Genomic DNA, 13,882 nt, shown 5'->3' with positions numbered 1-13,882 from the left:
ACTATAAAAAAAAAAAAAAAAGAAAAATCCTTTTGGTAGAATCATCATCATCATCATCATCAATTGTCATACCAAGTACTCTATATCAAATAATCATATGCAGCGAAAAGTCCTGCTATGGTACTTGCTTTGTTATTCAAACACGAGTAGATGGCATGTGATTACAAAAAAAAAAAAGGGCGGAGTGGTTAGAAAAAAAAAATTCCAAATCTTTGATTCTTTTCTTTTTTTTTTCCCTTCCCCTTCCATTCTTTCTTTTCTTCTTCTTGTCGTTGTTATATATAGTTTAACTTATCACGATGACAACCACTTATCGTCGAGCAAAAGTGGTAACCGATAGTGAAGATGATCAGTCAGACTCAAGACAAAAACGGGATTTACGTATTACAAGTAAACGCATATCCAGTATCAAAGAAGAAAAATTGGACGATAAGAAGAAAAAACCAGTGGCTGTGACATTTGGACCTCATCATACTATACCTATTCATACTTTATCAAAAGCCTCAGTTCTCTCAAAAGAAGCTCCTCCTGAAAATTATAGTGGTTTTATTCGACTTGGAAGTAAGTGTTTTTGAAAAGTATATATATTTTCGTGTTTTTCAAAGTGGTGATTGTTGCCGGTTTGTATTCATAAAGTTTTTTTATTATTTATATAGTGCTTGTACTTGGAGCGAGTAACATTCGTTTGGTGATTGAAAACTGGATGAAATATGGACTATTGATTCGTCTTCCTCATAGTTATATTCCATTACAAGATTATGGACTGTTTGCCTTGGCTTGGCTTAGTGTCCCACTTAGTTTATCTGTTTCCTTCATTGTTGAATATGGTATGACAAAACTCGCCGTTCAAGCTCAAAACGCGAAACCTGACTTTTTGAAAAAGTTGGCAGTGATTGAAAAGGTGGCTACTTTGACTCATATTGGTCATCTCTTCTTCCTATTATCATTCTCTTCTTATATTGTTTACAATCATATCTATCACCCTATGGGTAAGTTATCCTATATAATTATCATTAAAATAGAAAAAAATGTATTCACTTTTCCTTTTTTTTTTTTTTTTTTTTTTTTTTTTGTTTCTCCTAGTTGGATCGGCTGTATTGATTATTTGTTTGATCACCTTTTTGAAATTGACATCTTATTTCTTGGTAAATAGTGAATTACGCGAACGATATATTAGTGGCAAGACGGATGATTTTTATGACGAAGATGTAGCTTACCCCAACAATATCAAACCAAATAATCTACTCTACTTCTTTTTTGCTCCAACTCTGTGTTACCAACCATCTTATCCACGCACTGAAGTATTCCGACCTACCTTCTTTATGAAACGTGTTGCTGAATTGATTGTTTGTCTGGTGATGATGTATGTATTGACGGAACAATATGCGAAGCCAACCTTAGCCAATTCTTTGAAAGCATTGGAAGAAAAGAATTTTGTGACAATAGTAGAACGTGTGTTGAAACTGTCAACATCCGCTGTGGTCATCTGGTTATTGATGTTTTATGCTTTATTCCATGCCTATCTCAATGCTCTTAGTGAATTACTTCGTTTTGGTGATCGTACATTCTATTTGGCTTGGTGGAATTCTGGAAATTTGGCTACCTATTGGAGATTATGGAATCGACCTGTTTATCTCTTCTTTAAACGACATGTTTATCTTCCCAGCGTTCGACGTGGATTACCTCCTTATGTTGGTCAACTTTTGGTCTTTTTTGTTTCGGCTGTCTTGCATGAATACATGGTTGGTATTCCTACTCATTCTGTCAACGGTTTCGCTTTTTGGGGTATGCTTGGTCAAATTCCTCTGATTGCTATTACAAAACCTTTGGAAAAATGGAGAGGCAAAGAAAGTGCTTTAGGAAATACTATTTTTTGGTAAGTGAATATCATCGCAACAAAAAAAAAAAAAAAAAGAATTGATTTGTTTAAATTAACCTTACATTTGGAATTATTAGGATTACTTTTTGTGTCGTCGGTCAACCAACTATCGCTCTGATGTATTATTATCAATGGACAACTACTCATCGTCATATTGAAATGCCATAGCTAGTCTATTCATTACTCTTCCTCCATTTGAATTAGTTTCCATTCATATATCCTTTATATATATATATACTCATTCTTCTACTCCATATCTTTCTTATCTAAACAACAATAAAACATGTGTTAAATTTTATTACCAGTTCTTCTTTAAATCTATTAACTACTAAAGTATCACCAATTATCATTCATCCATTTTATATCATCATATTATTACATCATCATCCCATTCATCTTTTAATCAATAGGCATAATATTATCTTATTGTTCAATTCTCAAGGTTATCTACAAAAATAGTCTTGCCAAATTGGAAAGTAAGCATGACGGATTATTATAAATGTAAAAAAAAAAAAAAAAAAAAAAGTAATAGATAGATGGTCAAAGCGGCAATAACCCAATTTGGGTCCAAAGTCATAAAACGCCGCAAATGCTGCTAAAACCAAGTTGCAGTTTTTGTGTAGCCCAGGAATCCGTTGAAGGTTGTACAATGCATAACAATAACATGATTGTAGTGTAGCTTAGTCTTTTTTTTTCAGAGAGAGTTGAAACACGTATTATATTTCAGTGTTAGATTATATTTGAAGGTTGTTAGGTTTTAATTTTAATTCATAAGAAAAGAGCTCTTTTCTTAAGGTCTTTTTTTATAGTGTAATTTGAGCCAACTTTTTTAATTCTATAGCCATTGGGTTGACTGAGTTTAAGGAGCCTATAAGACACACTTAAAAATATTTTTTTTTCTCCTTTCTTTCCCGCCAAAATTTCTTAACTAGTCGCTTTTTTTCTTTTTTTTTTTTTTCTCTCTCTTTCTCTTCCTCTGCCTCTTTCGTTTGATTCCTTTTTCTTCATTCCTTGCAATGAAGTCAAAGTCTAAAAAGCAAGCACTTACTTCACCAACAGGAGTAACAACAACACCAGACGAACATCGTATTCCAACTAGTGCTCTGTCTTACCTCAAGCATCGACTTTTCCACTCCAGCAAACCAACTGTGATTGATCAAGACTTGACAGAAAAACATATCGGTAATCACTCTACAACTTCTTCTAGTGCTTGTCCGACAACATCTTCTCACCTAGATATTCCAAAAACTAATACAACAAGTACTTCTTTAGCCTTGGAACGACCGGTTTCAAAATCATTGGAAAATGACATGTTATTACAGCAACGACCCACCTTTCTTCATTCCTTTTCAGACCTACACTCATCACCTGATAGTAAGACAACTTGCAATACAACAACAACAAACCGGGCAAGTCAAATCATATGGAAGGAAGGTTATTTGTACAAACGGACTGACTTCAGACCATTTCATACTCACAAATCCGATCGTGGATGGAAGTTATATCGTGTGATTTTACGTGGACATAAATTATATCTCTATCGAATCTCTCAACAACAACAAGATCATTTCAAGTCTTTGCGTACTTTACTTGTTTCCTCTTCCTCTTCGTCTTCAGCATCTTCACTACAATTGGTTTCTCAACATTCTCCTTCTATCTCATCAAACACTTTGATCTCGCCATCTTCTACTTTCACTTCTTCACCAGGAATGACTATCAAGGAAAAATGTCTTGCTTCTTTGAACCCAAAAGATTTTGATGATCAAGCCAAACAAGAATTATTCTCTTCAACTTCTCAAGATCTATTGGATGCTGCAGTCTTTACTGAATGGGATCGTCAAAGAAAACAAACTGCCACTGCTGTCTATTTGTTGATCTATTCAGATCGTCTCGTGGTTTGCAAAAAACGGAAACAAATCTCAAGTGATGTTTCTCCTTTATCCTCATCGTCTTCGTCCTCTTCCTCAAACAACGACAGTGGTCTTTGGCATATTTTCTCTAGTACACCTCTTTCCAAGTTGACTTTGGCCCCTTGTAGATTTGCTTCTGGTTCATCATCACCAACGACATCAACAGCACCCTTAACAGTGAAGTCAACAACATCCTCGTCTCTTGTAGAACATACCAATTGCGACAAGTTAACCACATTTTATGGATCTCCTCACCATGATAGCTATTTTCCATCCTATTCTTCTTCGTCTTCCACAGCGACTGCTTATTCAACTGAAAATTCAACACAGTCTTCAGGTACTGCTACATTATCGACATCAAACACAACTCGTGTCAACAGGTTCACCTTATCCTATATCGCTCAACCATGGAAACAATCAACCTACGTTTCACTGTCAAAGGATTTAGTTAGCTCTTGGATGACAACGTTTTATGAAGCCCAACAAACATACGTCGACAAGAAGAATGATATGACTAGGACACAACTTACTTCAATTGAGGCTATTACTGATGATGAAAAGAAAATGATGGTAGACTCTGGAAGTCTCAAATCAGCAGTAAGTTAATAAATAAATAAATAATAATAATAAAAAAAAAAAAGAATTGGAATCATCATATCATACTCATCCCTCTTTTTTTTTTTTTTTTTTTTTTTTTTTTTTTTTATAATAGAAAGCAATTTCAAGCCCCACTGATATATCAATGGATATTATCTATTTTGAACAAGCTTCTCCCCATCCAGGTTTAGTACTTCATACTCAAGATGATCGTCCAGTACAAGGTGGAACTGTACCAGCTCTAGTCCATGAATTATTGTTTGAAACGCAGAATCAAGGCAAAGAATATACCTACGCTTTTCTTTTGACTTACAATATATTCGCCTCTGTTGGAGAAGTATCTGATTTGATGAAAGGATATTTGGATCGCTTGGAAAACACATCTTCAGGTGTTATGCTTTGGAACAGAGTATTGGATCTCTATCGGATTTGGTGTGTTCGCTTCGCATATGATGTTGTTGGAGATTTGGTAACAAGTATGATGGAACGACTCGATAGTCTTGCAGCAAATCAAGATCTACCTTTGGAATTACGCAATCGTGGCAAGGATATCAAGGCTTTGGTTTTACAGACTGTACAAGACAATCAACATATTATTGAACATGCACAAGCTCGCAGGGAGTACAATGAAGGGACTCAAGTAGTGGACTTTATTCAACGTTATGTTAATACAAATGAAACTGATCACTCGCCAATGATGGAAAGTCAGACTTCAAATGATGATGATACTGGTATTGATTTGTCAGACTTAGTGGCAACTGGTTTGTCACCTTCTCTATTTCTTACCATGGATCCCGATCGACTGGCAGAACAAATCTATGTTTTTCATCACACTCAGCATTATCATCATCGATATCAACTTCTCAGTGCTCTTTCTTATGTATCAAGACCTCAAGTACCTCCACAAATGTTGAATACTCTACTATTTACCTCACCTTCGCCTCATTTCTTGACACGTTTGATATGGCGGCATATCCTGGTGGAAGCGAATATGCAACAAACTGAAAATGCAATGGTACTTCGAACAAGTTTATTGGAGCATTGGATCCGTGTTGGTGTGGCCTTGATGAAATTGAAGGATATGACTGGTTGGTGCAGTGTCGCGATGGGTATTTGTTCAATGGAAATTGCAAGACTAAAGGAAGCATGGAAAACGGTAGATCGATCTCTGGTGAAGATAGTTTCTACTGTTTGGAGTCCTCTTCTGGCAGAACATGGGATTTATTCTTTGGATGTTTGGATGGAAGGTTGGGAACATGATAGTCGATTACAACATGCATTCTCTCAAGTGTTGGACGTGGATTCACTGGAATTATCAGCAGCAAATTGTTTTCCTGGAGATGACAATACAAAGCAAGAACCTTCGTCTGTGCGCTCACTTCCTTATTTTGGTGTCATCAAGCAATCTGTTGATCGTCTGCGTCGGCATGTACCTCTGCATCTTTCCTGCAAACAAACAAATCGATTATCCTCTGGTATGGATGTAATCAACTTTATTTCTAGCTGGTGCGTACATGATACTATTCGATCTGGTCTGGGTACTTGGAAAAAAGGACGACATTTGACATGGGGTGATATATCAACAACCAAAGGATGCTTGCCTTTTCCTATTGTTCGACCTTTACAAGTCTACTTTGATACTATTGTGAATCAAGTTTCCTCTGTTCCTCATGATTTCAAATATCTTCATGAATGCTCTCTATTATGTGAACCTCGTATATTTGGTCAAGCTCTGGTGGATCGTCCGTCGAAGGAAGTGGCCGGTCCTGCACATTCTCCATTGATATTTCCTGATACAGTCGACTCATGTTATACTTTATTCCCCAAGCTGGCTTCTTTGAATTTATATGGTCAAGCCATGCAAAAGCGAGATCATCAACAACAATCACTTGGATATGAGATACAACTTGTACATCGTCAAGAACCTATTTCTCCTCTGGCCCTATCCTCTTTATACGCATTGGAAAAAACGGATACCAACACAGCGACACTGAATGAAGATTGTGTACAATATATAGATGATGATACTTGCAAGGTTGAACAACAAAAAGCGAAAATAGCAAAGAAACAATTGGCATATACGCGACAACAACAACAACAACAGCAACAAAATGACAGCACATCGGAGAAAGCTCGTAGTGGATGGATATTTCATATACAAGACAATTCTGTTGTACTCACTGTTGATGGATTATTAGAATTACCAACTACTGATGATTCCTCAGAGAAAGATAATAAACGAACTATGTCAACAGCATTGGTGAATGTTCGCGCTGGAAATCTTATACCGTTGGTGGATATTTTAGTTCATGGCATAGATCAATACAAAACGATCATACAGCAACAATGGAGGGCTCTTGGACCAACTTCCATGACAATGACGAAAGGCGACAAACTGGATTTGACACAATTATCAATGGATCACAATGAATATGTTCAAGTATTTTTTACGACGTATCGCATGTACTGTACTCCGAAGCAACTGATGAAACTTTTGCAAGATCAATTCACTCAAGCAAGATCAAAAGGATTACAAGCAAGGCAACAACAACAGCAACAAGCCAAGAAGCAACGTCGAAGGATGACAATGATGGATCCGGGTTCTACTTCTGAAAAACTGGAAAAAATGGCGACGACTACAGATACATCTTTTATTGAACAAGAATTGCATGTGTCCTCTTTTGATTGGCTTGTGGTAGCAAAGACTCAACTTCGTGTGGTCCATCTTCTCATGTACTGGATTGAAAAATACTTTTACGATGTAGTTGATCAAGTTGATTTACTTAGTGGTATGTATGATCTGATGATGACGGCAAAAACATCCTTGGCATTATGGCAACTACCTTTATCACAATATTACGAACAACACTATGATGATCGAAGCAAGTACAAAGAAGATAAGACTGGAATGAAGGAAGATATGGATACCATTGGACAAAATATGCAAGCAGCTTTGGCTATGGGTGATAAGATTGGTCGACAGTTGGATCAGTTACAAGTATTACTGGCACAAAAATCTCTTTCACCATGCTACGATCTAAAAGCCATTCAATTCGATACACAAGGAAGTAGGAATGCGGATGAACTCTATCGACAACTGACTAATGGGAAACAACAATTCAACGTCATGTTACAATTGGCAACAAGTAAGATTTCAACATTCTCTTTGACAAGGACACCACTTGATGATACAGCAGGTAGTGTAGTGGATCGATACTCGGCAATCACTTTATTGGAACAAGCGGATCGTTCTGTACGACAACTATTTAGTTCTGTGACATTACAAGATTGGATTCAAACAATGGATGTATTCGAGGCTCAATCAAATGATTTGTATGCATGGTTACCTACTCGAAACAATGGAAAATCAACATCAGCCAATATTGGGATCAGCAATTCATTATCATCGTCTTCATCATCATCATCATCCTCATCATCACCATTCTCACGACAACATTTACAACAACATCAACAACAACGACAACATCAGCGACCCTCGCTCATGTCTTCAGCACTTTCTCCTGTTGCAGATTGTCCTACTGCCCATTATTCTGATTATCACCATCTTCATACGGATGAAATCATTATCTCTGATATCTTTACTGGGATTGAAGGTGCTCGACGTTCGATTATATCACTTTTGGCCTTTTCTGCAGATGATTTACTTTTAGCATTCCCAAGTTCCATTCAATATCTATACTGTATGCATTACATTATTCGTAGTTGGGTGATTCATGAAGTGACTGCCTCCAAGATCGATTTGAATACACGTGTAGCAAGGATAGATGTTTTTGTACAGATGATGCGACTCTCTCGGCGATCTTGTCAAAAGATGGAATTATTTACGGAACTGAAGGAATCGGCGACATCATCATCATCATCACCACCTCCACCACCACCACCAAAAACAGCAACCAGTTCTACCAACAGCTCAGCACAATCATCTACTTATGTACCAGGTTTTGTAGAAAACGCCATTGCAAGTGCACTTGTTAGTCCTGAAGTTCGATTATTCACCAAGGCCTGGAAAGTGATTGGGCAAAAATATGGTGTTTCTGATTTGGATACATTAGCACCTTTGATGAAAAATTTATCTTCTCGAACGATGGAATCTCCAGGATTATCTTCACAACAGCAGACTGACTTTTGTTTTGCTCCTAGTATTGGTTGGGTATTCGAACGTATGATTGAACTTTCGTTGGTAGTGCCTGATACGTATCATGGAATGATTCATTTTGACAAGGGTAGGTATATGTTCAAATTCCTACAACTGATGATGAATGCGCAAGTGAAATTGGAAAAACAATCTACTACTCAAGCAATGTCTATGTCCTTTTTGATCTCTCCCAATGACAAGAAGCGAACATGGAAAATGCTCAAGGAAGAAGCTCATAAAGAAAAAAATCATCATTACCAAGTACCAGTACCGCCACCACCACCACCACCAAAACAACAACATCGTCATGGAAACAAGATCAAATCAAGTCACTCATCAAGTTCCACAACAATATCATCATCATCATCTTCATTCTCTCTCAAACATGGTGTATTCAGTAAACTAGTTGCAGCACAAATGGAAAAACTTCGACGTGATATCAAAGAACGTGAACGAATCGATCGGGAATGGAAAGAAGTTCAACAGAAATGGCAAAAACGACAATTAGAACAAATGCGACCAAAACATGGAAAAAAGCACGGATATCATCGACGATATGCATCTTCTTCATCATTGAATACTGGATCTTCACAACAACAACAACAGCAAGATGTTGGAGTGATACCGACTTCTTCATTAAGTGGAACTCCACCTCATGGTATCAAATGGCCAGCTTTGTTACGTACCTTCCGTCCTCCCTCTGTTGCCAATTTCCACATGGATGATTCGAGTATCGACACAACAGCGAAGACATGCAAACTACGTATGGATGATGATTCCAATAGTGCTAGGGCAGCCATGGTGATTAATTTGATACATGCAACGACTTCTATTGCCAGTGGGTACGAAAAACGTGCGTTTGTTTTCCGGGTGGTCACAGAAGAAGGGGCACAATATTTGTTACAAGGGGCGAATGTGGATGATATGCAAAGTTGGATGGATGAAATCAATCAAGCAGCAAGACATGGAACGGCCAAACGACGTAGTGTATTTGCGGCAGAATCCAAGGAAACCATGACAATGACACCTGAAGTGACGACGAAAAACAAGAAAAAAATCGCAACAACTACAAGAACAACTGTATATGGTATACCTTTGGAAACATTACAAGAACGTGAACATCATCAAGTACCAAACCTGGTGACGACATGTATCAAGGAAATTGAATTACGTGGTTTAGAAGAAGTGGGCATCTATCGTGTGGCTGGTACTGGATCTGTTGTGCAACAATTGAAGAAAGAATTCAATACTCAAACCAATGTGAATGTGGATGTAGATCATTATCCGGATATCAATGTCGTGGCCGATGCTCTCAAACAATTCTTACGTGAATTACCTGAACCACTCTTGACGTTTGCATTATATGAAGAATTTATTAATGCATCAGGTACAAAAAAAAAAAAAAAAAAAAAAAAAAAAAAAAAAAAAGATGACTGATTTTTTTTCTTTATCATAGCCTCGGATGATCATGATGATCGAGTATATAAGATCAAACAAGTGATTCAAAAATTACCACCGGTAAATTATCAATTATTGAAGAGATTATTGGAACATTTTGTCATGTAAATATATTACAAAAAAAAAAAAAAAAAAAGAGAATGATGATGAAGAATAGATTTAACTAATGATTTTTTTTTTTTTTTTTTTAGTGTGACGGATTATGAAGCCATCAATCATATGTATGCTACTAATTTAGCGATTGTGTTTGGACCTACACTTTTACAACCCATGTCTGGACCTGCAGCATTTACTACTTCCATGTCCAATCTTGGTCATCATCAAAACATTGTCAAATACTTGATCTTACATTATCATTATTTGTTTGATATCGAAGGAGCAGAATAGATATATTCATTATGTTGATCAAATAAAAAAAAGCTGGTCTTTTTATTATTATTATTATTCTATTCTTATATGATCTATTTTTGGCCTTGATCACGGAAGTTGAATTATCATCATCACCAAATTAATACAATTGGAATCTACTATTTCTGGAGAAAATAAAAAGAAGAATGGAATGAATAAATAAATAAATAAATAAACGGTGATATTATATATGTTTATATATGAGGTTTTTTATCATTTGGATAGATATAATTAAAGTTCATTTTAGTATTCTTGGCGATCTCTTTTTAGAAAAAAAGTTACTTCATTGTCCGATGTCAACATGATAACTCGTTCGAAAAAAAAGATGAGATAATGATGCCTCTTTTTATTTATAAATTATCAATTTAAATACTTTCATAGAAAAACATATTCTTCAAAATAATAAAAAGACGAAAATAATAATAAAAAAAAAGTCAAGTCTAAAGAAAATTTGTAACACGAAATAAGTGTGTTTTTTTTATTTTAGTGTTGTTCAAAAGGGAAAAGCTCAAACAATTAAAAAGAATGAATTGAAAGTACAGAAAAAAAAAAAAAAAAGGAGAAAACTTTTCTTTTTTAGGATGAATTCAAGGAGAAGACTATTTTTTTTTTTTAAGATTTCATTTGATAATAAAAAGAAGGCTTAAATCAAATTTTTCTTACTATTCACATAAAAGAAAGTCTTGCTCAAAAAAAGAAAGTCAGTCAGTGATTTGATCGACCAAATTGGGGATTATCCAATAAAATCATTTTTTTGAGATTTCTCCTTGTTCCTTTGATTCTTTTCTATTCTTTTCTTTTCTCTTTCTTCCCTTTTTTTTTTATATTTATTTATTTATTTTTTTATTTTCCCTTCCTATCCTTTTTTTTTTTTTTTTTATTATTCTTATACCCATCATGTCATCCGTATACACGTTTCGAGGTGGAAAGCGATTAGGCATGGTCACCTTATTATTGACTTGTCTATTTTTATATGTATTTTATCAAGGTATCTCACCACATAATAATAATAATAATTTATGTCACAACACTCGGTCACTGAATTCTCAACAAGTGATGATATGGAAAGGACATGACAGTTTATCATCACCTCCTCATTATCGAGATCTCAATGCTTTGAATGCCACTTCTGATGCTCTTCAGAATCAAGAACATATATTGGTATTGACTCCTCTCTTTACAAAAGATACTGCTAAACATTTATCGACGTATTTTGACCTATTGGATCGAACCAGTTATCCGAATCATTTGATATCCATTGGTTTACTTGTCTCTTCCAATATGGACACACAAGAAGAACAAGAAGGGATGATGCTCACCTTGGCTACTGAAATCCAACGGTTACAACAACGATGGTTCCATGCCTTCCATGACATCACAGTCTATCAACGCGATTTCCATTTTGATTTTGGAGATCAACCATTCAAACTCCAACCCTACCGACGGTCGATCATGGCGCGGGCACGGAACTATTTGCTTTCAGCAGCATTACAAGAACATCATAGCTGGGTAGCATGGATAGATGTGGGTCTGGTGGATTATCCTTTGACGATCTTTGAAGACCTGATGGCACATAATAAGGATGTGATTGTACCTAACTGTTTGGTAGCCACCCAAGATGGATCCTTTTGGGCATACGATCGCAACAATTGGCAAGAGACCGATGGTTCTTTACGGTTCCAGCGTATGGTGGGCGAAGACTTTGTCATGTTGGAAGGTTTCAAGGAATTAGCTACTGGTAGAACATTGATGGTCGATATGCCAACTCATTTGGGTCATGATCATCTCGTGGAGCTGGATGGGGTCGGTACTACTTTTACTTTAGTCAAGGCCCAAGTACATCGTGAAGGCGCCAATTTCCCTAGTTATCCATTACAACATCAAGTTGATGCCGAAGGTTTTGCTCGAATGGTGCATGCTATGGGTTATGGTATCTATGGTATTCCCTCTTATCTTATTTATCATTCTCCTGCTTAATCATTAGTATCCTTCTTTAGATATACCTATTATTTATGATGATGATTCATCCTTTATTATTATTCCATTGTTACACTATTCTTTTTTATTCTTTTTCTTTTTGAGGATCATCGTCTTTTTTTTTTTTTTTATCATAAAATGTACATTCAATCATTTAATAAAATCATGTTTATTTCAATTTGAATCTATATGATCTTTTTTTTTTCTTTATTGACAAAACAAGAAGGGTACAAAAAAAAAAAAAAGTAAAGTACTAGGTGTAGTTTTTAGTGAATAACTAAAGAGGATACAATGTTGTATGTAAGATTGTGTAAGGTCATAAACGTTAGTAGTATATGTATAAGAAAAAAAGAGATAATCCAATGATAATTGATATCTGCTATGGAAGAATAAATAAATAAAAAAAAAAAAAAAAGGGAGAGAGAGAATCATGATATTTGTGATAAGGATGGATGTGTATGGATGATGCGACAATAGAAACGAGAGAGGAGGGAAATATCTTTACAAATCATCACGAATCTTGAAACCAGGACCATAAGGTTCTTCATTCAAAGTAGTATAAACACCAGGAGCATATTCACAGGTATGACGACCAGATTGAGGACCAGGTGTTACAGGTTTACCAGCCTTCAAGTTATCCAAAAGTTTCTTGGTAGTTTCGGGAGTAAGATCCTCCTATAAAAATGTCAAATGTGAGTCTAACAATATACAATATGTTCTATTTCACTTTACATAATAATCATCATTGATGGCCATCACAGGAGCATTGACACAGGCACCAGCACATTCGACTTCGACCAAAGTGAACTTGCCATCTTTGGTTGTTTCTCCAGGTTGAATACCGAGTTCACTTGTTAAAGTTTCCAAAATCTTGGTAGATCCACAACCACCCAATTGACAAGGAGTTGTTGTACAAAGTTGCAAAAAGTGTTTTCCAACAGGGTTTCTAATAACAAATGATAATAAGTGAAAAGATCAATATAGAAATTCATTTCCTTATTATTATTTACCTGTTGAACATGGTGTAAAAGGTAGCGACTTCATATACACGCATAGGAGGTACTTCCAAAATACGAGCAACTTCATTCATAACAGAGATAGAGGTGAATCCGTGTTGTCGTTGTCCAAGATCCAACAAAGGCATGATGGCTCCCTTTTTGTATTGAGGAGGGTACTTTTTCAAAACTTCTTGTACACGTTGTTGATTTTCCTTATTGAATTCAAACTTTAAGTTAGCATTGTTGTCAGGTGTATCACGATGCTAAACATATATATATAAAATAGATTGATGAGTTCAAGATGAATTCCTAAATTTATTATGATAAGTTCTTACAATAAACAACGCGTCTGACTTGACAGCAGGAGAAGAGTGGAGGAATCGTCGAGTAGAAGGGACCTTGGTGGTCTGTCGAAGAATAGCTCGAACAGAATGCATGATTCTATATTGAAGAATGTAAGAAGAGGAGGGGGGTGAAGAAATAAAAAAAAAAAAAAAAA

The 13,882-nt window shown here is 35.8% G+C and overlaps 5 protein-coding genes across 5 annotated transcripts; 4 read left to right on the top strand and 1 right to left on the bottom strand.

Moving 5' to 3' along the window:
- The first annotated feature begins 184 nt into the window (after window positions 1-184).
- Window positions 185-2,187, top strand: BX664DRAFT_358379 (diacylglycerol O-acyltransferase). The gene is made up of 4 exons (XM_051548034.1): window positions 185-561; window positions 657-989; window positions 1,084-1,876; window positions 1,957-2,187. The coding sequence occupies exons 1-4, from the start codon at window positions 300-302 to the stop codon at window positions 2,045-2,047; spliced, it is 1,479 nt and encodes a 492-aa protein (XP_051399572.1). The 5' UTR covers window positions 185-299; the 3' UTR covers window positions 2,048-2,187.
- Window positions 2,188-2,837: 650 nt separating this feature from the next.
- Window positions 2,838-6,196, top strand: BX664DRAFT_296053 (ras guanine nucleotide exchange factor domain-containing protein; the record flags this gene model as incomplete). The annotated part of the gene is made up of 3 exons (XM_051542182.1): window positions 2,838-4,386; window positions 4,502-5,683; window positions 5,741-6,196. Coding segments are annotated over exons 1-3 (3,129 nt in total), but the record flags the coding sequence as incomplete, so codon positions are not given.
- A 1,668-nt stretch (window positions 6,197-7,864) lies between these two features.
- Window positions 7,865-10,425, top strand: BX664DRAFT_331243 (uncharacterized protein). The gene is made up of 3 exons (XM_051545099.1): window positions 7,865-9,929; window positions 9,999-10,104; window positions 10,192-10,425. Exons 1-3 carry the CDS (start codon window positions 7,889-7,891, stop codon window positions 10,385-10,387), a joined length of 2,343 nt encoding a protein of 780 aa, XP_051399570.1. The 5' UTR covers window positions 7,865-7,888; the 3' UTR covers window positions 10,388-10,425.
- An 851-nt stretch (window positions 10,426-11,276) lies between these two features.
- Window positions 11,277-12,514, top strand: BX664DRAFT_331242 (Anp1-domain-containing protein). The gene has a single exon (XM_051545098.1). It carries the CDS (start codon window positions 11,306-11,308, stop codon window positions 12,383-12,385), a length of 1,080 nt encoding a protein of 359 aa, XP_051399569.1. The 5' UTR covers window positions 11,277-11,305; the 3' UTR covers window positions 12,386-12,514.
- Window positions 12,515-12,770: 256 nt separating this feature from the next.
- Window positions 12,771-13,875, bottom strand: BX664DRAFT_331241 (thioredoxin-like [2Fe-2S] ferredoxin-domain-containing protein). The gene is made up of 4 exons (XM_051545097.1): window positions 13,719-13,875; window positions 13,396-13,646; window positions 13,118-13,331; window positions 12,771-13,060 (listed from the first exon to the last, which is right to left on the bottom strand). The coding sequence occupies exons 1-4, from the start codon at window positions 13,818-13,820 to the stop codon at window positions 12,887-12,889; spliced, it is 741 nt and encodes a 246-aa protein (XP_051399568.1). The 5' UTR covers window positions 13,821-13,875; the 3' UTR covers window positions 12,771-12,886.
- Window positions 13,876-13,882: the final 7 nt, after the last annotated feature.

Source organism: Halteromyces radiatus (assembly GCF_025201355.1).
Source record: "Halteromyces radiatus strain CBS 162.75 chromosome Unknown BX664scaffold_4, whole genome shotgun sequence".
Classification (NCBI taxonomy): domain Eukaryota; kingdom Fungi; phylum Mucoromycota; class Mucoromycetes; order Mucorales; family Cunninghamellaceae; genus Halteromyces; species Halteromyces radiatus.
Note: the sequence above shows the minus strand (reverse complement) of the source record. Positions and strands in the feature narration are given on the sequence as shown.